Source organism: Melospiza georgiana, chromosome 2, assembly GCF_028018845.1.
Source record: "Melospiza georgiana isolate bMelGeo1 chromosome 2, bMelGeo1.pri, whole genome shotgun sequence".
Lineage (NCBI taxonomy): Eukaryota > Metazoa > Chordata > Aves > Passeriformes > Passerellidae > Melospiza > Melospiza georgiana.
In genome coordinates this window covers 111,518,134-111,541,591 of record NC_080431.1, presented here as the reverse complement: position 1 = coordinate 111,541,591, position 23,458 = coordinate 111,518,134, and the positions used below count along the sequence as shown (strand labels likewise).

The window sequence follows — 23,458 nt, the reverse complement described above, 5'->3', positions numbered from 1 at the left end:
TTTAGATCTCCCACTAGTAAAACTTCCCTTTCCCTGGTGCTTTCCTTTTCTTTTCTTACTTGAAGAGACAACTGCTGTTGTGCCCTGGGCAGAACAGTGATGTATGGGTTATTAAGATAGCAGCTTAAACACATAAGCCCTTGACTGCTAAAGGACATTACAGGGCAATAGTTGATGGCTAATGGATTCCTGCCTGGTGCCCTTGGGGGCTTCCATTGCATTTTGGCCAATGGTAAATTATGGTGGAGAGTCAGCTGCCACTGGCATTGGAGTTGTCTGATGAGTTAATGCTACAGCACTCTGCAGCCCTCCCTGAATTTTCCTTACCATCAATCTTCATGGACAACACCCACATCCTTGCTGATGGTATTTCATGGCTAGGCAGAAGTAATTTTTCACTTACTACACTCCTGTCTGTTCCCACCTGTCTCCTGTAAAGTTTCCCCTTTTCTTTCCTCTGAATCTGAAGAAGCTTGGTTCAATTCTGATCCACACAGCCAAATCATCATGAACAAGGCTTAGCACAGCCAGTGTCCCAGGTTTCTCCAATCAATTATCCTTTATCCTTCTGTAAAGAACAGAAAGGCTTTTTCAGCACATCACATCTTTTCAGGTGATGAAGAAAACAAGATCAAAGCAGGAACCATCCAGATACCCACTTGTTTAAAAAACTACCTGACATATTGCATGGTCCATTGTTTTTCTTCCCATGCATATGGAAGGTGGAATTGTGTAAGAAAATTGCACATAAGATGTCAGTGGTAACAATTCTGTTCTGACCATTAGCACTTTGCCTCTTTTCTGCTCAGATGCAGAATCAGACTAATGTGTGTACTACACCACATTTAATACATAAAGTACACATATAATTAATATTTCTGTATTTATATGTATTACATGTATAAAAATACATACAATATACATATAATTAAGACTGCTGGTATTAAAGTAGTCAGACAAAAAAGATAGAAATTTTTTTTTTAACATGGTACAATGCCCTAGATCAGAATAACCTTTACAGTTTCTGCCTCACTGTGCCTGGATTCCTTTCTGGGGTTTCCACTATGCCTCTCTGAGAGCATCAGTGGAGAAATCTAGGCTTACCCTCAATGCAACATGGTTGTGAGTTGCCACACACATTTTCATAGGTTTGCAGTGACATTTAATTTATTTTATGAAAATATTTCTCTTTCTCCTGTTTGGTATTTTTTCTTCTTGTTGATTAAAAAAAATAAGAAGGGCAGGGAAGATAACAATAAACATGATGAAAAAAAGTTTAAACACTTAATTATTTTGCTTTTGTAGGGCTCTCTTACTTTCCCTGCAGCTCCAAATTTGAAGCACCTTCTTTTAGAAAATTCCATTTCCCCTCTGATTTTTTTAAAATGACACCTGGATATTTTTGAGTTACTGCACTGCCCACCATTATTAAAACACTTAAAATGGCAATGAAATATTGATACATTCCATGAGTTCAGCCCTTTTCATTGCCAGGAATGTTTGTCTCCAAAAGAGAAGCCCTACTGAAAAATCTGCCTGAGCATTTCACAGTGCCTTGTTTCTCCATTTCTGTTTAAAATGACCCCCACGAGGCAGCAGAGAGAGGAGGAGTAGCCAGGACATCCCATCTGAAGGGTGTAACTGGTGCTGTGAGGGCCACAAAGGCAGAACTGAAGCAATTACAAAGCACTTCTCTTCTGTTTGCTGTCAAGTCCAGCACACAACTTACTCCATTTACAACTACTGCAAATCCATGCATGAACACACCAAAATGCAAAGCTGGCACCTCGTCTGTGAGGTTCTGGGCTATTGGTTTGGACATTTACTTCCCACTCTAGAAGGCAGATGTGAATTAATCTTCACCTTGACTACCCCTGGCATCGCTCTCCATCTAAATCTGCTCCTGATCATTTTCCACAAAGTGTCTGTGGCTGATTAAAGCTCTGTACTGACAGGGCACATTAATCAGATGAAACAAGTAGCTGATGAGAGACATTTCAGAAGTTAAAATATGTAACATTTATCTGCTGTCATTCTGTGTGCTCTGTCAAAATAGGAATTGCAGCAATTATGAACGTGAAGGCACATACCCTATTTAAGACAGGCGGTTCCTGGTTCATTAAATCAATCAGGTCTCACCTTCAGGGCCAAAAAGTTACAATTGTGATGTTATTCCAGAAGGATCTCAGTAAGCAACATCCAACAAATTAGCATCCATCCTCTGCTTAGGTGTGTTTTCCCATTAATGCTAGTCTGTCCTTAGAAGCCTTTACACACAGATGCATTCACATCTGAATTTCTCACCTGAAAGGCAAAATTTTCATACCTTGAATACAGACATTCACCATTTCCATAAAACTTTATTTCAGTGGCAAGAGGTTTTCTTTGTAACTACAAGTAATAAAATTTTTTTAAAAAGGATTAATTTTTTTTTCCAGGATATGAAGTTGTTCATTCAGGGCAGAGATTCAGTAAGCTTTCATATTTGTCATTTTGAAACACTTACCTTTCATTCTTAGTCTAATTTTGGGACCTCAAGACCTAACAGTTTTATGATACATTTTTTTCTTGGTCAGTAGGAAATTACATAATCTTTAATACATCTTACTTTTCAAGTCTTCTGTCTCTGGTAAATCAAACTTACCATCTCAGCCATATTACTCTACCTTCATGTTTCTATGATGATTCCCAACTGAATTGAGGCACTCACCACAACTTCATTTTAAAATACAAAATTTTGATGATGTCTTGCAAACATCTGAGTTCAATGCACTATTTTCTTTGCTACATAAGACCTTCAAATAGGTAAAAAGTGATAGAAAATGGTTCATTGTTTTAGGATAAATATTATCAGCAATTATGGGGGAAAGGTAAAGGAACTACTTGTAAATGAAAAAAAAAAATTTAAATTAAAATAACAGTTTAACAGTCCCAAGTATCCTTTAATCCTGTCATAGGAGTGCAGCTCTTACTAGCACACAGTAGTGTCAGTCACCACCAGGACTTCTAAAATCTTTTCTCAATGCTCATGTAAGTGATGTACACATATTACAACTTGTCACAATGTATCTAATTACACACATATTTAAAAAATATATGTCTATTTTATCTATTTAAATTTAGAAATACACGTGTTGCAAAGTTTTTGTTCATTCCTATCCCTCCACAAAAGTCCTCAGTAATGATTTTGCTAGATACTCCCAGGGTCAGATATAAGTATATGGTAAATCCAGATGAATGTAAAACAAGTGTGCAGAGAAGAAGTTGAAATATTCTTTATAAGGTAACAATTTCTTCCCAATTCTCAATGTAAACCAGTAAATAGTCTCACACTGACAATGAGTAAGCTATACTAATCTTGTTCCATACAACACTGGCCTCTTAAACTGCCCCCCTCTTACAAAATGTTTTTCTAAACAGCAATGGAAGCATGGGGGTAAAGAGCTCCCAAATCAATCACAGATTAATTCTTCTGTCAGGTTTTCTTGAAAACATTTCTGCTGCTATGAGGTGACAGATGACAGCGTGCTCTGTTACCTTTACTTCAGATTTCTTGAAAGCAGCACACTAAGAACTGACACCAACACAACTTGAGGGATAGTTTCAACATTTTAATTGGTGCTGTTTTACAAGTATAAAAGAAAACCCATGTGTCAGATCTTGTATACTCTTATACACACAAATAACCCTTGCTGAGCCATCCTTTGTGTGACTCAGGACTACTCAAAAGTGTAGAGTTGTCAGCAGTAGCCCTAAATCCTTCCATGGAACACGCAGGCTCCTCTAACATTAAGAGAGGAGAGTAAAAGCACAGTGAACTTGCAGCAGGGGATCACTCATTCATACATAGACATTGTACTCATACTCTCATGTCTCATGTCTTCTCCATGCAGCCACTGGATGTACTGATAACAACACCCTCCATTATCTGGAGAAAAACTGCCTCTCCCAGCTTTACAGCACACTCAGAAAAAGCAGCTGCTCCCTTCAAGCCCTAGTCTGACACAGCATCGTTGTGTCTCCCTCCTGCACCTTTCCACCAGCTGGATAAACCACCCTGGGCCATGGTGACACCAGGCACTGCACAGCCCCTGTGCAGGAGGAGTGTTTGAACTGTATTTGGTTATTCTGCACAACTAAGGCAAAACCATAGGACAGCAATAGAACCCATATAAACTCTTTTTTTCCCCTCTCATAACAGTGATTTCAATATTCATCTCCCTATGCATGCACTTCAGGAGACTGGTATAAAAATAAGAAGTAATGTGACAGCCACTCTAAATATGCATCTAGAGTCTTCTGTGAGGTGTAATGGTACTCACTGTGTATTCATCCTGGGCTCCTGGCTCTGCACCTCTCCTACATTTGCCTTCACTGTGGCACCAACCTGGCTGAGGTTTGTGAAGCTTTCACTGTTTCCAAATGGCACAATCACAACTGCACCACCACTTACAGTGTCCAAACTCTGCTTTAAGCTCTCTCTTTAGATAGGAACTACTACTACATATGAAGCCACTTTTAAAATTTTCCCCCAAAGGCTAACATTTCTGACCTGGGTACATTTCTAGATAGGCAGCCACTGTAATTCCCTGATTATTGATATTGATGAGTGTCCAGCTATAAAGACAGATACTCAGTTTTGGCTAGGAACACCAGAAAATTTGAGCCACTGGGCTGAACTCCACAGGTTTGGAAGAAAAGGTTACCTTCTCTCTTGCTCCTTTAACTCTCCACTGAAAAAGAAAAAGCAATAATATTTTACATCTAGAAAAGCACAGAGAAATCCTGTACTGTACTTTCACATACAGAGGTACAGAGAAACACCCTTGTGTCTTCAAGGAGTCACTTCACTATTCTTTTCTCCTCTCCTCAGAGAAATTAGAATGGAGGTGTTTGGTGTCTTCCCCAGATATGAGGCACATTCCCATGGCAAAATCAGGCCAACAATCCCATTACCACCCACCAATAATTTAATGACATCTACATACACATACCATACATAGACACATATTTAGCAAAATGAAAACATAACTCCATAATAAAACTGAAATATGAAGACATTCATTTACACTGTAGTAAAGAAAAAATAAAAGCAGGTTATGTCTTTGCAGCACTGCAGGTGACATATTTCATTAAAAATGACCCCAGACCTGAGTTTGAGACACTTCTAAAACAATTATGATGATGTCATCCCTATTAAGAACTTCACATCCTGTATGAGGACAGAATGGAGACTAAGCTTCAAGCACTGGGAGATGCTTTGGTCATCAATTATTTGTTTCCATGAGCAGCCATAATGTGTAACACTCAAAAGAAATGTTAGGAAGGTGCTAAGCAAACAAAGTGCAAAATGCTTTCACTTAATTTGTGAAAATACACATGGGTCTGTGTATTTTCACTAAATTCTTGTGTGTTCATCTGCTAAAGCTTTCTCAGAAATTTAAAAAATACAGAAACACTTTTATTTGTGGTGATGTATTGCTGAGAACAAAATGTCAATGACTTCCATTTTCTCTTTCATACTTCAGTATCAGGGTTGTGATACTTCTGAGGTAAAGAAGTCAGAGGGTTTTGAATTAATGATATTAAACTAATCATAACAAATCACAGCTCAAAAAAGAAGGAACCAGTGTCTTCTATGCAAGTACAAAAAGTCAATGAGCTGCCTACTTGGGGCACTACCAAACCCCTGATGATCAGGGAAGTGCTCATCTCTCTAACTTCAGCCATCTAAAAGTCAGATGGACAGTCAGAACTAATTGTGAAGGCATCTGGTTAACACTGAGTAACAGGTCTCCAGAGAGTGATTCCTATCACCTATTTTGAGATGGGCTGAGTCACTCCCTGGAGATGTGCACTGGAGAGCACCTACATGACTGGTACACACTGTCTGTCCAGCCTTAGATATTTATATAAAATGAACACCACCCTGACACCAAAACATCACAAAGTATTAAAGAACTAATAATGAAAGAAAAATTAGCTATTCCAGAACATCACAATTAATGTGTTAAATTTACTTCCCTTACTAACAAGCAGTAAACATGAAGGGTGAAACAGTGCAAAGCCAATGACCCCTCTGTCCATCCTCAGTAACAGCCACATTTCTGTGTCAGTGCTGGCTAATTGGCTGTTTCACGGCAACCCAGACTACAGTGCATTGTGCAAGTCCAATTCTACTACCACTGAGAGAAGTATTATCTTATTACACTGATTAGAGTGTAAAATAGTCTGCAATTTGATCAAAGCAGACCTCAGCTACAATCCATACATAGTCCAGGTCTAAGCTCTGTTTCCATGCTAGGGTGGCATGCCATGGGACATCATGTCTGAAATAAAAGTCATGGCCTTCCGTCCTCAGACTTCCTGAGTAAGGTGAGCATCACGACAGTTTCTGAATGATGTCTCCAATAACGACTTAAAATCAGCATGTGACAATAAACATGTGTGCAAAAAGGCTCTGAAATAGAAATCTACAAACAACGATTGCTCTCCGTACACAAACACAAATACTCATACACTGCTCTCCACAAAAACAGGCATGTCAGCCATCATGCAGTGCTACATCTGCAAGAAAGAAATCCTACCCACAAGACACAATGTCTAAGATACACAATGCTCCCAGCAGGTGATCTGCCACCTTCCAAAGGCACCTACTTGCTTCCAATTGCACTAGGCATTGGAAGAAACACTTTGATGGATATTCCTGTTTTGAGAATCTATTGTCTTGCTACTGCCCCGTGCTTCATCAGTGTTTTCAGGAGATTTTATCACCACCTTGCCTGTCAGTAGAGAGGATTTTTGATGCTGGCAAATTAAGTAGAGAATCTTGAAACAGGACAACAAAGCTTCAGTAACACTGGAGGAGAAAAGTTTTTTGCACGGGTGACAGAACTGGTAGAACACCAACATGAAGAAGATGCCCATGCAGTAACCAATGAGGAGCTGCAGGAACAGCATAGGGGCACAGACATAGAGGTAGAAGTCTGTTCTGTAGATGTACCACATGAGCAGGAGGAAGGCGTTCTCCATCAGCCGCACGATGTAGTACACGGTCATGCGGTACCAGTTCTGCGACTTGCTGATCAGGTCGGGGTCGCTGAGCTCCACCTGCGCTGCCGACCAGCAGAACATGTTAATGCCAGCGTACAGGAACGTGAGAAGGCACAGGACGATGGTAGTGCCCAACCTGCTCAATTCCTTCTCTATATTCTCAGGAAACGGCGACTTGCTAAGCCAGAAGAGAATCCAGGGGTAGAGGAAGAACCCTAAGAAATTCAGCAGCACGACGACAAAAACCCAGATTTTAAGGACTGAACCGAAAAGCACCAGCACCGTGACTCGTGTGGCGATCTCAAAGCTCCTCCACATGAATATGCAGAGGTAGGCGGCAGGTTTCACACGGACATTGTAATCGTCGTACTTTATCTTAATGGCCAGGATGTTGCAGCGTAAGGCGCCGTAAACGATCGAGAGGAGAGAGAGCACCATAAAAACACCTACAAACAGAAAAGACAAATCAGGACCTTCATCTTTGTGAAAAATGCATGTATTTTATGATTGGCTTTTCGCAAATATTAAAATGAATATTATATGTGTTGTGTTAGAAAGTAATGCTGTATTAATTCTCTTAAGTACTGTGTTAAATATAGTTTTAGGCTATAAAAAAATTGTTAAAATAGAAACTATGCTATGTAAGATGCTCTGTTTAATAAGAAGGGCTTGCAGCGAGACAGCAGCCACAGGACACCTAAATCTTTCAGAGAAAGGGAATTTATTGCCTTCTTATCAGAAGAAACGAACTTCTTCCCGCCTTAGAGGCGCTGTTAGGATTAGAAGGAAGAAGCTGACACTGACCAGACGGAATCCTGTGTTTGAACGGAATTTATGCATCATGTATGAGGTGTATGAATATGCAACGAGCTGTTGTTCTTAAGGGCTAGTCCTTTGTCGACGTGTGTCCTTTTTCGGGCTCGTGATGCCCAGAAAAAGGTACCCGGACGTCTGTAACTCTTTGGTTTTTATTGTCTCATATTGTCCTAATTCAATTGGTCCAAATTGTTATTACTCAAATTGTGTTACTATTCTTTTTAACCATTTTATTACCATTAAACTTTAAAAAATTTTAGAAATAAGTGATTGGCGTTTTTCACAATCTTAGCAGCAGGCATTGCATCTGCAGTCATTGTCACCGCACTCCTGGGGATTCCCAGCAGGGTGTAATGCCACAGGAGCCATTCCCAGCCCTCCTTGTGTGAAGGAAATGAACTCTACCCCAGCAAAACCCGGCACATGACTCTAATCCTACCTCCTATTTTGGTCCCTGCTTGATGCTTATTCAGGAAGCTGGTGAGAACAAGAAGGCACTCAGCAGCCATAAGTGCCTGTCCCTCCTCCCCGTGCCCAGGGCTGTCCTTGGTAATTTCACAGCCCAGTCATTACAGTACCCAACTTGCTCCCTAACTCCCACTGCACTCCACAAGGAACAGGGGTGCTACTCCCTTTCCACGCTGATGAAAAACTGCAAAATAGAAGCTGAAACTTTGGAGTAACTTGGACATGCAGATAACTTGGTGCTTGTGAAATTCTGTGTCAGAGCAAATCACAAAAAAGCTATGTGATAGAGCTCAAAATTGAAAGCTGAAGGAATTTAAACCCAGCACTGTCCCCGTTGTCTCTGGCTGTGCAGAGATATTTACTCACCCGCATGCACTGTGTTTTCCTATACATCAATTTTATTTATACACTAATCTGTATCATGCATTAAAAACAAACAAACAAACAAAAACTCCTATTAAAAATGTCTTTAAATTCAGATCAATTTTCAGCACCTCCCATCTACCCAGAATCCCTGAAAGGAAGGTTTCACATTTAAATTCTGCAGAGAGTGAAGGCAGAGACCGGATGTTACCTGGCATGGCAGGAGGGCATCCTGTCTTGCCTTATAAAGTAGGTACAAATGTACATGAATACTGAACACAGAGAATAAACAAAGTGCTAACTGCCCACAGGTTTTTTTGTATTTGCATGTACAATTATATAAATATTTGTTCACAATATTTTACTAACATGCTGAATAGCTGATATTGCCTCAGATATAATAATTAGAGTTCGGAATTCCTAATTATGTCAATTACATTTGCAATGCTTAGCAACCAGTGTTTTCTGCAGCCTTCAATTGGTTTGTGTGCCAATATCCTACAAATAAACATTTGTATCCTATAAATAAACTGAATTCCCCATTTTGCTATAGCTATATGGCCAAAATTATCAGGGGTTGGGTTTTTTTTCTAATTATAAGTCACTAATTTCTAAGCAATCCTTTGGGAGAAACAAGTGTATTTTAAGATCTCTAACAACTTTCTAAGAGAATTTTCTCTATCATTTCAGCTAATCTCTTTTCCATTATGACCCACAAACACCTCTGAATTATTTTGGAAAATAATTAAGTCTTTATATCTAATTTCCCAAGGCACTCAGTAAGGTGAAAAGCATTTATCATTTTATATGGTAATGTTGTACATGCCAGTTTGGTGGTGGATATATTCTCTGAAAATGTTTATGCTGAAATTGTTTGTAGGTAGCCAGTAGTTTTTACATCTTTCTTAGAGCACTGAATGATATCTCTGATAATAACTTAAAATAACCATGTGACAGTAAACCTATGTGCAAAAGACACATAGAGCTGGGCATTTTTAATTGTTATGTCTTGGAAAAACATCAGGTGAAAGCAGAAGAGCAGGTGAGTTCAGTCAAGAATATTGCTTGATGTCCTATGGCTTTTTACAAAATCTGTCCTGTAGTTTTGAGCTGTGAAAGAACATAAATTCCAGCAGCTCATGAAGCAAAAGAATGTTCTCAGAGTAAAGGAACATAAAGATGTACCCACTGGAGACTGAGTGCTGCTGTGCTGGAACTCTGCTTGCTTTCTGCTTTGACAAGCTGAAACATTGATCTTATTCCCATTTTCACTTTAGGGAATCTATATTAATCTCAAACCTATCTTGTAAACTCAAGCCTTCAAAAGAGGCACTTCTTCATTGATAGAAAATAAGTCATGCTGACTCTAATCCTACCTCCTATTTTGGTCCCTATGGTGGTTAAACACACTAGCCCAGTCCTACTCCTTTCCTAAAAGCTCATCATTGTCACCAAACCTTCAGTTCAAACATAATTTATAACTCTGTGAGAAAGATAGTTTGAAGCAACCACAAAGGGAAATACCAGTGGGTGACACTGTTGCTTTTACTCATCCTGAGCAGGGAAAGAAATTAAATGTAAAAGGAAAAGTATTTTCCCCTGGAACATTTCCAAATCCTCCAACAGTCCTTATAAAGGTGGCCTTTCTCTTCTTCCTTCCTCTTCCCAAAAGTGTTTTTCTTACAAATGAGAGGTAGACACTCACAGAGTCATCCGGGGAGGCACTGATTTGCTTTGTTGTGTTTTGTTATTACATCTGAAGTCCTTTCACAACCTGGTCCTTCCCACTTCAGAAACTGCTAAGACAGTGAATTCTGCTCTAGATGAGCTACCTCACAAGTACCACTGAGATCTATTATAGATACTATAGTTATATGTATACAAAATAGAACTAGGACTCAGATTAGGCTAATACATGTGGGTTTCCAGTGTTGTATTACATCCAACACTTTTACACTTTTCATAATAAACAGTCACCAAAGCTTCATGTTGCTCATAACTAACCTCAAGAGCTGGTCCTGCTTTGGCAGCTCTCTAGTTGTCTTGATCTTACGTTCTTGACAGACTGTGAAATGACAATTTTGAAGAATGCCAGACACTGGCAAGACCCCAATAATCCAGAAGAAAACATCCAGAGAAATTAATGAATGCCATGAAAAACACAAGAAATTTGCAGCATGGCTCTGGCTGACAAAGGGCTCAGCAAGGATGCATGTTCTTTTCAGAAGTGTTCAAGCCAACACTGGAAGCAATAAGGAGTTTCAAACAGATTTGAAAGGGAAGTGCCATGCCCCCAGCATGATGGTAAAACAGCTTCAGGTTCTCAGGTGATAGCAAGCAACCTCATTACCCTGAACAAGCAGAATTTATACAGAATGGCAAGGAATGTAGGAATCCAGAAAAATAACAGACTGATGAGGAGACAAGACAAAACACATGGAAATCAAAATACAAGACAATGATCATCACGACAGATGCAAATGGAGGAGAGCCTGAAATTTGGAGGACCAGTGTCAAAGAACAGGGAAGCTGAAGACATCTGAAGTGTGGAACAAGAACTGGGCTGGCTGGATAAGAGACACACAACAAGAATATGGCTAGGACTCTTGTTTTTCTGATGAATGACCTCTAACAGACATCGACACCTTTCCTAACACTTTCTTTTCCTTTGCATTTCTGTATTTTAGAATTACATCTGTATGGAGATGCTCCTGGGAAGCATGAAATAACTGCTGCATTTGCAAGTGGGTTTACCAAACTCTGGTGAGCCAGCTTATCTCTGGTCATCTCACCCAAGGAATGTCACTTATCAGTTTGTGATTACAGCTTATCTCAGCAGAGATAAGCTAGAAGCAATAGAGCATTACAAATGATTATTAAATATGCAATTCTCTGTTCATCTAGAACACAGGACTTCTCTTTGGAAATCATGACCAGTAAGGCCAAAACCAGTAATAAAAGAAAGACAATAAAAAGGTGACCTTTCTCAAGCAAATGCCATCTACAGCAAAGTGACTGGAAATTTTGCTAATTGCACTGTTCAGCAGAGGATTCAGTCACACTGTCTCCATCCCACATCACAAGTGCCATGGTTATTTGAAAGACCCACCTTAGTTATGAAGAACTCAGGGAGTCGAAGGAGTAATGTCTCACTCAGGAACTGGAAGGAGTATTGTCTTCCAAGAAACTACTGCTATGATGTTCTAGTTTTGGCTGGAGTAGAATTAATTTTTTTTCTAGTAGCTGATACAGTGCTGAATTTGGATTCAGTATGAGAATAATGTTGATAACACACTGTTTTAATTGTTGCTCAGCAGTGCTTTAAGTCAAGGACTTTTCAGTTTCCCATGCTCTGCCAGTGAAGAAGTACACAAGAAGCTGTGAAGAAGCACAGCCAGAACAGATGACCCAAACTATCCAGAGGGATATTCCATACCATTGGTATGATACTCAGTGTATTAACTGGGGAGAGTTGTCTGGGAGGAGCCAGTCGATGCTGGGGGATGGTTTGTGCATCACTTGTCTTTCTTGGGCTTTATTGGGTCTTTTCCCTCTCTCCCTCTACCCCTTTCTGTCCCCTTCATTACTACTACTGTTTTGATTATGATTATTATTATTATTATTACTATTATTATTACTATTATATTTTACTTTATTTGAATTAGTAATTGCACCTTACCCTCAGCCTCCCTAGCTGTGTAAAGATCCTCTCAGGGCCTTAGAGATACAAGAGCTATTTAGCATTTCAGTGGAAATGCACCTTCAAGTTCACACAGGTGCCAAAGTCCTTTCTCACACTGAAAAGCTGTTTGTCCCAGGGTGGTTCTCCATTTAGCAGTGTGCCAGAAAACCAAGAGCATATCATAGAAGCAAGATGCTGAGTGCCACAGTAAGACAGATGTGTCCTGGTAAGCCCATGTTGGTGAAGGTTTAACAGCTTGGGTCCAGAGATGAGATGACCACAGTTGCACAGCAGCTTACTGAGTCCTGCCTTTTGATTCCAGAATCAGAGTCTGGCACAAGTAAAGACAGTTCATGTTCTCAGTTCATACTTAAAACTGCACTCCTAAAAGTATATCTTCCCTGAGGCAGCGTGACAAAACATGCTCTGCAGTGTACTCCAAGGAATTTTCCAGAAAGTTTTGCTCAAAAATCAAAATGGAATAGAGGTAATTTTTTAAATTCTTCATGCAGACAGCTCATGGGGTTAGGGTTAGGGTTAGGGTTAGGGTTAGCTCAGTCCCTCCAGCTGCCTCTCTCTCATACCATAATGGTCACTTTATCAAATCAGTGTTTTTACAGCACCCAAGTGTGCTACAGAAGGTGTCATAGTCTAAAACACGACGATATAAACTTGAAAGCAACATCAGCATCAAAAGCTACCAGGGAAATGAAACCCATTGCAGAATGCTTGGTTCTTGTGCAAGGCAGCTACAACTGACTGCCCTCCCACCCAAACACCAAAAAGGTCATAGCAACAGCTCCACCTACTTCTGGCCACAGTGACCTCCTGCTGCAGGACAGAGATGTAGAGCTGGAGCGTGAGCTGGGGCGCTGAGCCCAGGAAGGCCTGGATGACAGAGACCCTGCTGAAGGCAGACCTGTGTGTGTGCAGCTTGCCCTCAGTCTGTCCCACCTCCTTCTCTACTTCTTCTGAGTGCCCATCCTTGGGCAGCTGCCTCTTCTTGGTGATGCTCACATAGGGATCTTCAACTCTGCCAGCATGGAAGTAAATGTAGAGGGCTTCCACACACCTACAAGCAAACAAGGAGATAGAGTAACAGGGAAAAATGAAAGAATGAAAGGTCTCCCCAGTTCCTGGCATTCTAAGCAGTCACATACTAAGGCCTAAGACATTTTTTCATAGAGCAAAGCCTGCAGGTTTTCTCCTCCTGGTAAACTTGGAATATGACAGATTTCATTCTTTAAAACAAAAATTACATGTTACTAGAGGGCAGGAACCTGGCAGTGCCCTTTGGGCTGCTTGTAGCACTCAGATTTGAGAGGTGGTTTAATTATTTTCTATGAGCAGCCCTTGCTCTCTGCTATCCCATTAAAGTCCTTAAACTGTTCATCCACTACAAGGATGCCAAACCCAGGTCCTAAATTGGAAGCGTGTTTCTTCAGCTACTCATGTATTTTTCTTTATGTTATTGATACATCTGTGACATGCTAATGGGACATGGCAATAAACCCACTTTTCATACCTTTGCCTTAAAACATCTGAAGGGGGAAGCTTGGGGCATAAGCAGGTGCACACACCTCAAAACTTTACCAAGCAATGGTTCAAAACACCAGTAACATGCAAGACCAGTGAGAAGGAGCAGTTTTGAGCCTCACAACCCTTGAAATCAACATTATTTTTTTGAAGGCACAAGAATAGGAGCTTTAGTTCTCAAGTGGGCTTATGTTTACTGTTCTGTTAAAGAAATATTAAACATAATCTGGCAAAAAAAGATTCTAACTCAGAAGATGCAGTGTTTCCAGCTGCTGCAGCTCTTCATACTTTAAACACAGTGGGAGCCAAAGCCTCTTGTTTATACAGGTCTAACTTACTGCCAGCTAACTCCCAAGGAACAAACTGGTGCCAGCACATATACTTCTGCTCATAAATTACATATTGTTACACTATTTGCTGCCTTCACCCACGCACAGAGATAAATCCATACATTTGGGAGAGAACAGAAAAGGTTGTCTCCAGAAAATGCTGCAGCAACAAGGACAATCTGGGTCCTGGAGTATAAAAGAAGATAACAGCCCAGAGAGATATCTGCAAGGAAAGAACATCTTCCTCAACTTCCTTCCACTGATTGTTTTTTAACTAGCTAAATCTTTATGAAAACTAGTTCATAGTCTTCATAAAGTTTACTCATGAGGAGTAGTTCTAAGAGAATTCCTTGGGTATGAAGGTGTCAAGGTCAGGCTTGGGCATCAAGCAGGACCCAAAACACACGGGGAAATAAATATTCACCCTTGTCTAGGAAGTAATAACAAGCAGGGAACAGGTGAAATCACAAGATGAAGGGGAAGGGAGAAGAAAAAAAACCAAACTTCTGTTTAATTTAATTAACTTTACTTCATTTTTTTTTCCAACTGGACCACTTGCAAGTTTCAAATGCTCTAGATGAAGTGATTGTGAATCACTATTCCTGATTCACTAGGCTTCAGCTATCATTATGACTAAAGCTGTTCAACATTCCTGCTGCTCTGAATGCTCCATTCACAGAGGTGACTTTCTGTCTTCCCCCATTAATCTTTTCACTCCCTGTCAATCTTGTTCCACATGAAAGAATACATATAGCCAAAATAAAAGTGTGAAAAATTAATAAAGCACTGTGGCTTTATGAAGCAAGCATAGATTCTGAAACCAACAAATTGATTTTATTCCAAAAAGAAAGATCCCAGACCATTTTTGTCTCATTTAGTATTCACAGCCATGCATTCACCCTGAGCTGAGGGCAAGTCTGAGTATATTATGGAGAACTGGATCTCAGCATCAGGCTCTGAACTCTTGCTGTGTGTGATTAGAAGCAGATATAGTCTAGGGACCCATCAAAAAAAATATGTAGTGATCCCATTAAGGAGATCAGATTTATGAGACTACTGACAATAGCAAACATTATAACCAACCAAACTCAGAGTTTTGGAGCAAGCATTTGATTTTTATTTATTAGCTGGATATTAAGTGGCAGGATATTGTTTGTGATGGGGATTTTTTGACCATACAGAAAAGCAAACATAATGTGAAATGGTCTGATAAGCAAACCTTAGAGCTAAATGGGGCTTTTACCACTACAACAGAGTGATAAAAAATGCTATATGCAAGCATTCAGATTACATTGATAATGATGCCCATTTTCTCCCAGGCCCTGCCAGTCCCATGCAAGAGTGTTTCTGGAAGTCAGGCCTTCTGGGACAAATAACAAATGCATTCAGCTGGTGCCACTGCCCAAGCAACTGCTTCCAGCAGGAGCAGACTTTCAGCTGACACACCAGAAAGAACAAGCACAAATCTAAAGGTTTAAGGAGTAGAATGTGGGAGGGGCACAGGCACTTGAATGACCATGCAGATGAGAAGGGTCCAGAACTGTGAGGAAGAATCAATGCAGATCTTGTTGCTGTGTCAGACTGTGGCTTTGCCTATGCAGCACATGCTGAGGTGTTGGGCATCCTGTCTTTAAATGAACTGCCTGGCTTGCTCTTTCTAGCATGAAATACAACTAAGAGACAAAGCAAGAAGGGGATTGTTTCATGGCAGCTTTCCCCCACAGTTACAAGCTTCTGCAGCATGGTGAATTCCACAGAATCCCTCACTGCTGCTCAGCTCCAGAGGGATAGGGGTGGGAGATCCCAACTTCTGCACAATCCATCTCCTGCAATGATGTTTAGGGCCGCTTCAAGAGCCCTTCACATGGTGTCAAGGGCAGAAGACAAGCAGCTGCCTGTGTCCTCTGCATGTAAGGCACTGCCAACCACAGCACTGGCTGTGCAGGAACTAAAATTGCTCTGAGAAAAAAAAAGTCAGATCTACTTTCTAGAGTGAAAGTTAAGAGGTAAGAAAATGATGGTGCTGTTTTCTCCCCTGCTGCCATATCCTGGCAGAAAGAAGAGCCATACTTTTCCAGGGATCCTGATGGTGCTCACAAAGAGTGATTCAGCCCCAACACATTTGTCTTCTACACAGTAAGTAGGAGGAATAATCCTACCCTTATATACTTGCTGAGAGTGAGCACCTCATTCCCTCTTTTATCATGGATGCGTGGGATTGGAACACAGGCAAAATAATGGTGGTGTGAAAAGGGAGAAGGCAATGAAAACAGGGAACTTTCCACACCCAACCAGCACTCCAAGAACAAATGGCTATGTGAGACCTATCCATACACACCCTCTGTAAATGTACAAGTAGATTTCTCTGATACATAATTTTCACTAATTCCTTCTCTTTACAGAAATATGCAAGAGACTTGGCAGTCCTGCAGATTTACTTACCTGCACCAGGCAAAGATCTGCTCCTCACTCACTGTTCTACCTTTTACCTGCACTGATTTCCTGCTCACCTCACCATGGACACCTAACACATCTGCTCAAGAATAAAGGGAAGAAAATAGCCTGAAGAGAGTTTAGATATATTCTTCCCATCTGGAAAAGGGGGAGACACATCAAGAGTTGTAAAGTTTAAAGCTAGGAGGATCTCCTACAGTGAGATCTGCTGATGAAGTCTTACAAGGAAGGGAAGTTTTTAGACCTGTTCTATTTTGAACTTTTAAGCAGGTCACTAGCAAAGAGAGACTACTCACAAGGGACAAGGTTTCTGCACAATGTCACTGAAACAGTATATCTGCACCATTAGAGCTTATTAGATTTCAAACTGCAGAATTAGATCCCCAAAACATGAATGATTGTAAAAAAATTGAGGGTTTTGTTTTTTCTTTTTTTTTTTTTTTTTACGTCCTGCAGCTCACAGAATCAACCTTTGGCCATAACATCAGCTCCTCTGGCAGTTTGATACAAGCTTCCTCCTGCATCTGCTGGGCTGCTGTCTACATGGTACATGTAATTGTTTCTCCTTATGCCTTGAGAAACAAAGCCTGATCCCATTAAAAAAAAAAAAAAAAAAAAAAAGTCTATTGTTTATATCCTTGTCCTATCATAACCTGAGGAAAACAGTCATTAGTGTTCTATATAGGGGGCCTGTTATATTTACTTGAGATTTGTTTTGCAGGAGTTCATCCTTCTGCTGAGCCAGCCCTCCCCTGATTTCATCTCCTCACGCAGAACAGGCTGGGCTCACACTGCACTAACAGAGCTCCAGTAACAGAGTTCCAAAGACACCTGCAGTCACAAAAACTTCCCTCTCCATGAAGCTGGTACCAGAAGGAAGCACTGCCACGTTCACACCAGCTGGTTTTGATGATGCCAGTTCAGTAGAGTCTTCAGTAAATCAGGTGGGAGCAGTCCCTGTATCCAGCAGACTCACAGTCCCAGCACCACCAACATGCCCAGTGTGTGACTAAGCCCAGACTGGCCAAGTCAGTTTGTTGGAAATCTGCACTTCAGCTCTTGAACTTTTTGTTACTTGAAGAATTGAAAAGGGCAAGCTGGTTAACAGGGAGTTCTGTGGTGCCTATCATGAAGGGTAAGGACAAAAGGAGGCTCAGGAGGAACATTATCACTCTCTGCAACTCTTCAGGAGGTTGTACTGAGGTGGGGATCAATCTCTTCTCCCAAGATAATAAGAGACAGGACAAGAAGAAATGGTGTAAAGTTGGTCCAGGGGAGGTTCAGGTGGATATTAGTAAAGATTTTTTCACTGAAAGAGCAGTCAGGAATTGGAATAAGCTGCCCAGGGAAGTGGTGTGAAGCACCACCATGCTTAGGAATGTTCAAAAGCATGTGGATGTGGTGTTCATGGACATGGTTTAGTGGTGAACAAAGTGGTGCTGGGTTATCAGTTGGACTCAGTGATCTTAGAGGTCCTTTCCAACCTAAACAATTCCCTGGTTCTCTGAGGGGTTATTTACACTTAGAAGAAATCCTTAAGTGTAGAGCAGTACACCAGCAAAACTACATCCAGTAATTATGTATTGGAATTGCAGCAGTGCTTCAAATCTCAAGGTGACTTTGGTGCTACAAGTGCCACCCAAATGAAGGGAACAAAGAGACAAACCCTAGCACAGGAGCAGCCTGAGCCAGAAAGCTTATCATGACCTTCCCTAGAGAAAAGACAAAAGTAATAAACCTCTCATTGACAATGGCTACTATTTTAAATAATTTTTTCTGTTATAATTTATTTAGTGTGGTAAAAGAATCTCCTTTTGCAAAAAAAAAAAAAAAAAGAAAAAAAAAAAAAAAAAAAAAAAAAACCAAAACCAAAACCAAACAAAAAAACCCAAAAAAAACCCTACCTGAATAAATCTTCTAAGCATCCAGACAAGTGCAGTCATAAGGAGTGGCATTGACCTGAAATGCTGCAGGAGTCCCCATGATGCCCAGAAACTGCAGTCACTTTGTTCCAGCCAAGTCTCTGCAGAGCCTCTGACATGCCTGCATCCAAAGGATCACAGCCAGGCCACTAAGGGGAATGGGAATTTTGCTCTACAAATTGCTCTGAATTTATAGAGAAACTCCTAGGGAGTGGGAGAAGAAATTAAAAAAGGGTTCATGAACAGCACACCAAAAGTCCTCTCTGGAAGAGGGATGCTACCTAATTTTAGTGCTTCCAGTGGCAGCAGCAGGACAGCGAGTGCCTCCCGAGCAGGTGGAGTGTGGGTGGCTGGGGAAGGTGGTGGCATGCAAGAAGGTTCTGTGAGAGAAAGTACTTTTTTTCCATCACTCAGATGATTCAAAATAGGCTGAATCATTTGGCTTGCAAGGCTAAATACCCTCCTTCCCTGCCAAGATATTCCCAAACTATTCCTCAAATCTAAAGGAGTTTTTTTTTAAGGAAAAAAGGAAGGGGGGGAAAAAAAAGTAGATTTTAAGATGATGAATAAAAACTCACACAACACATTTGGGCTGATGGTAATGCAGTGCACTGATATCTGAGTATTTAATTCTGAACAGAGAAATCCTGACTGTGCTGTATCAAACAGAGATAGTCAAAAAGTTTTTAAGTTTCTTTTAAAGCCCTCCAAAGCTGCCAGCCCTCTGTTGCACCATGTCATCCCACACAGCCTCAAGGTTCTTAAATGTTTCATTCCCCTGCCACAAGCAGACAGAGCCTGGGGGGGCTCCACTGTCTGTGTCCTAATTGATCTAATTTGACCTAATTTGACCCAGCCCTCCCTAAGCAGCCCTGGCCTGTGCTAGGGAGGCACAGGAGTCCCAGCAGGGAGGATGGAGCCAGGCTTCACACGAGGGAAGCAGATGACTGAGAGCAGCAGGATTCCCTGGAGCAAAGGAGCAGAGGTTTGCCTACAAGGATGGAGTAAAATGCTTCCAAGGACAATGGTCCTTTTCAGCTTACAAAAAGTAAAAGCCACAGTGCAGTGATGATACAGCCAAAATACTCTTTGCCTTCTAGCTATCACCCACACCTCGTGTGTATGCCAGTCCACACAGGGGAGGAAGCCCCCTTACAAAGCAGGGAAAGGGAAGGTATTTTGTGTGCTGAAAACACAACAATATTTACAGTGCAGAGCTATATCTGACAGGAAGAAATCAGTTTCCTTTTCTGACAGATATTACAATCTTTAGCTGCAGGAAGGCAAGGAAGGAAAAAAACCCAAACCCCAAAACCCTTTACTGTCTGTGTCAGATCATTTTGACTTCCCAGATGTTTGTGCTGCATCCTACAAACTGACAATTTCCCTAGAAGTAAAGAGAGCTTGGTTTGTATTAAACTTTTAATTTGTAGAATCCTTCCAGCCTTTAGTAGAAAATGAGTTTTTCAGGTAGTATGAATGTACTACTCTATTTAATTGGTAATTATAATTCCAGTTATCCTGGGTTTAGAGAGAGGTCAGCATTCACCACTTTGTCATGCCTAAATGATGCCATGGGGACTATGGCATCATAGTCACTTGTGCTGTTGGCACAGCACATCCAGAACATCTCAAACCTCCTGGAAATGCTAAGTTTGTGAATCTTTGAGAAAGGAAAAAGTGCAGAGTCAGCAACACACTAGAGGAGAGGACAGGGCTTTCATATGCTCACTGGTTTTACAGCACTGGCTGCAGCTGGGAGTACACCAGAGAGCAGGAACTGCATTCTGCACAAGATAAGATTTGTGTTTTAAACTGAAAACTTGATGTTGAAAAAGAAACAGAAAGTCAAGTAATGCTTGGTGGTTGAGGTCAAAATATAAATCTATGTTTCTTTTGTATAACTGAAAAGAAGATCCTTCAATTTCTTCTTGTTCCTCAAATCCTTTGTCTACTTCCTCACATATTCTGGCTTGACATTAGATTCTTTCCCTGTCTTACCTCAATAAATTGATTTAGAATAACAAAAGTCATGAACTTAATTTTTGATAGTTTCTTTCTCTTTGGTTCCTCTCTTATTTTCCAAAAATGTGGAAGCAGTTTGTTCTTTAGCTTTTAGAAAACCAGAGCTCTTTGTTAAGCCACAACTTCAACATCTTTAAAATTTTAACAAAGCAAGCAAAACAGCATAGTTATAGAAGAAGCCGATGTTTTTGAAGTGTAAGATATTTTGTAACATCCAAACTGTTCACCTTTCCTTAGCGTGAACAAATCTTCCTTTTACACACTATTCGGGAATTTCAAAAAGTTGGTGATACTTCTCCAAGCTACATAAACACTGCATTTAATTCCCTTTCTTTTTAAATAAAAGATTTGAGTATAAATTTAAAATTAACACCCCCCAGAAACATTTTGTAGTGGAGTTGCACACTGCTATAACTTCCCATCTATTTTCTTTTTTTCCTACGGGTATTTTCAGTAAGACATTGAACCGGAATAGAGAAAATCTCCAAAGCAATTTGGGGCGGGAATCTCACGTTTGGAAGGCAAAGCCAGACTAGAGCATCACTGATGTTCCATGGGATGGGACGGGTACTATCGTTGTGGAAGAAGGAGACACAGTGGAGGAATCTCCCGTTCCCTCTTGGAAGCGCTGTGCATGAGGCAGCAGCGGACAGACACAACCATCAGCAAGAAGCCCCAGGGATGCAAACCCAGCGCAGGGCGGGACGCGGAGGGGCTCTGGCGGCTCCCCGGGCCCGGCAGGGCTGAGCCCCTTTTCCCGGGGCCAGGTTTGTGCCCGAGGCATTGCCAAGGACTGTTCCTCCCGCGGCTGCGGCAGGACGCGGGAGCGGAGGAGCAGAGCAGGAGCGGCCCCGCCCGCACCGCGCCAAGGCCGGGGGGCTCCGGCCGCCCCCGGGCTCGGCCCCGGCCCCGGCGGGGACTCACCGACCTGACGAGCGGCCCCAGCTGCAGCAGGTGCAGCAGCAGCACCAGCGGGCGGTCGCGGCTCACGTCGCGGTGGATGAAGACCAGGCTGAGCTGCACCAGCGCGCAGGGAACGAGGGCGAAGAGCAGCGTCAGCGTCTGCCACATGCTGTTCCCCGTGTCGTGGTAGCCCGCGCTCAGGCACAGCGCGGCCACCGTCTCGGACATGAAGAGGACGAGGGAGACGAGGACGGAGCCCGGGAATTTCATCGCGGCGGCCGCCCAAGCCCGGGCCGCCCTGCAGCCGCCGCCGCCTTGCACCGGGGCCCAGTCCCCGGCAGAGGGAGCGCCGGGCTCGCCGCTGGCCCGCGGCCTCTGCGGCTCGGGGCTGGATCCGGGCTGGGGCTCGATCCCGACCGCGCTTGGATCCTGCCTGGCTCTGGATCCTGGCCGGGGTTGCACCCTGGCTGGGCTGAGAGCGGGGAAAGGTTTCCCGGCCGTGCTCGGGGAGCTCCCCCTCATCGTGTCTGCTTCAGCCGTCACACACAGAGCTGAACTGAGGGGGTTGGTGGCAAGGGGCGAGCGGGTGCCCCTGAGGGCGCTTGGTCAGGCTGGGGGATCGCACAGCCGCGGCATCGCTCGGGCTGGAGAGGAACCACGCCATGGCACTGAGTGCCACTCCAGGCATTGCTGAAACCCCTCCCGGGACTGTGACTCCACCAAGGCTGGAGAAGAACCACACCGTGGCACTGAGTGCCACCTCCAGGGACAGTGACTCCACCACTTCCCTAGGCAGCCCGTTCCAATGTCTAATCATCCTTTCTGTGAAGAAATTCCTCCTAATGTCCAACCTAAACCTCCCCTGGTGCAGCTTAAGATCATGTCCTTTAGTCCTATCACTGTTTGCTTGTGAGAAGAGACTGATCTCCACCTGGCCACACCCTCCTGTGACTTAGTGATAAAATAATGATCTGAAAGGAAGAGGCACGGGAAAAGTCTGTACAGGAAGAAAAGAACCCTGTGCAACAACAAAGGCTGAGAGATGATTTAATTAATAAACAAACAAGCCCACAACAAAACCAAACAAAGGCAGAAAAGGAGTTGTGAACGCAGGAGAGGCTCCCCTGACACACCCAGCTCAGAGTCCCTGAGCAGGGCAGTGTGGCAGTGTCAGAGGTGCCCTTTTAGCTCTTTGCCACGTGCCTCTCTTGCTTGCCAGACCTTTTCCTTCAAAGGTTCCCTGGGCCACAGAACCCTGAGCCCTGCTGTGACACCAGCTGTTGACCTGCAGCATTTGCCGGCTGTCCCTGGGCCTTTCCCCCTCATCAGCAGGACCCTTTCTCCTTGACCACCAAAATTGTGGAATCCTTCTGGAGATGTGTAGGGTCACCCCAGCAGTATCGCCGATGCCTGCATGGATGAGCAGCACACGGTGACACCCTGAAGAGAAGACAAGCCTTTGTAATCCCTCCATGAAATCCTGAACCTGAGCACTTGGCAAGAAACAAAACTGAGGTACCAAGCCAGGTTGGCAGATGGTGCCTGTGTCCTGCACAGGAGTCTCCAGTCATCGCTTCTCTCCTCTTGGTGCAGGTACTTGGTTCATGCTCAGCTGGCTCTGGTGATAGATCTTATTTCTTCCTGCCTGCTCCCTGTTTCCAGGTAACTACACACCTGGGACCTACAGGAGCACAAGAGTAAGGCAAGACAAGAAGTCTGAGATATTATTAATGGGATATCACTACTGGCTACTTCTGCTTATCTGCTACTGTTCTTTAATGCAAGTTAGGGTGTCACCAGATTTACACAAAAAGTGCCAATGAACACTTGGCCATTTCTTTAACTCCTGCACTGGCAAATCTGGAGTCCCAATCCTCAGCTCAAGCTGAGCTAAGCTCATGATGATA

At 42.4% G+C, this 23,458-nt stretch overlaps 1 protein-coding gene across 1 annotated transcript; it reads right to left on the bottom strand.

Annotated features, from left to right (window-relative positions):
- Window positions 1-3,590: 3,590 nt before the first annotated feature.
- XK (X-linked Kx blood group antigen, Kell and VPS13A binding protein) lies at window positions 3,591-21,890 on the bottom strand. Its single transcript, XM_058018973.1, has 3 exons — window positions 21,577-21,890; window positions 13,192-13,454; window positions 3,591-7,499 (listed from the first exon to the last, which is right to left on the bottom strand). Exons 1-3 carry the CDS (start codon window positions 21,819-21,821, stop codon window positions 6,673-6,675), a joined length of 1,335 nt encoding a protein of 444 aa, XP_057874956.1. The 5' UTR covers window positions 21,822-21,890; the 3' UTR covers window positions 3,591-6,672.
- Between the last annotated feature and the right edge of the window lie 1,568 nt (window positions 21,891-23,458).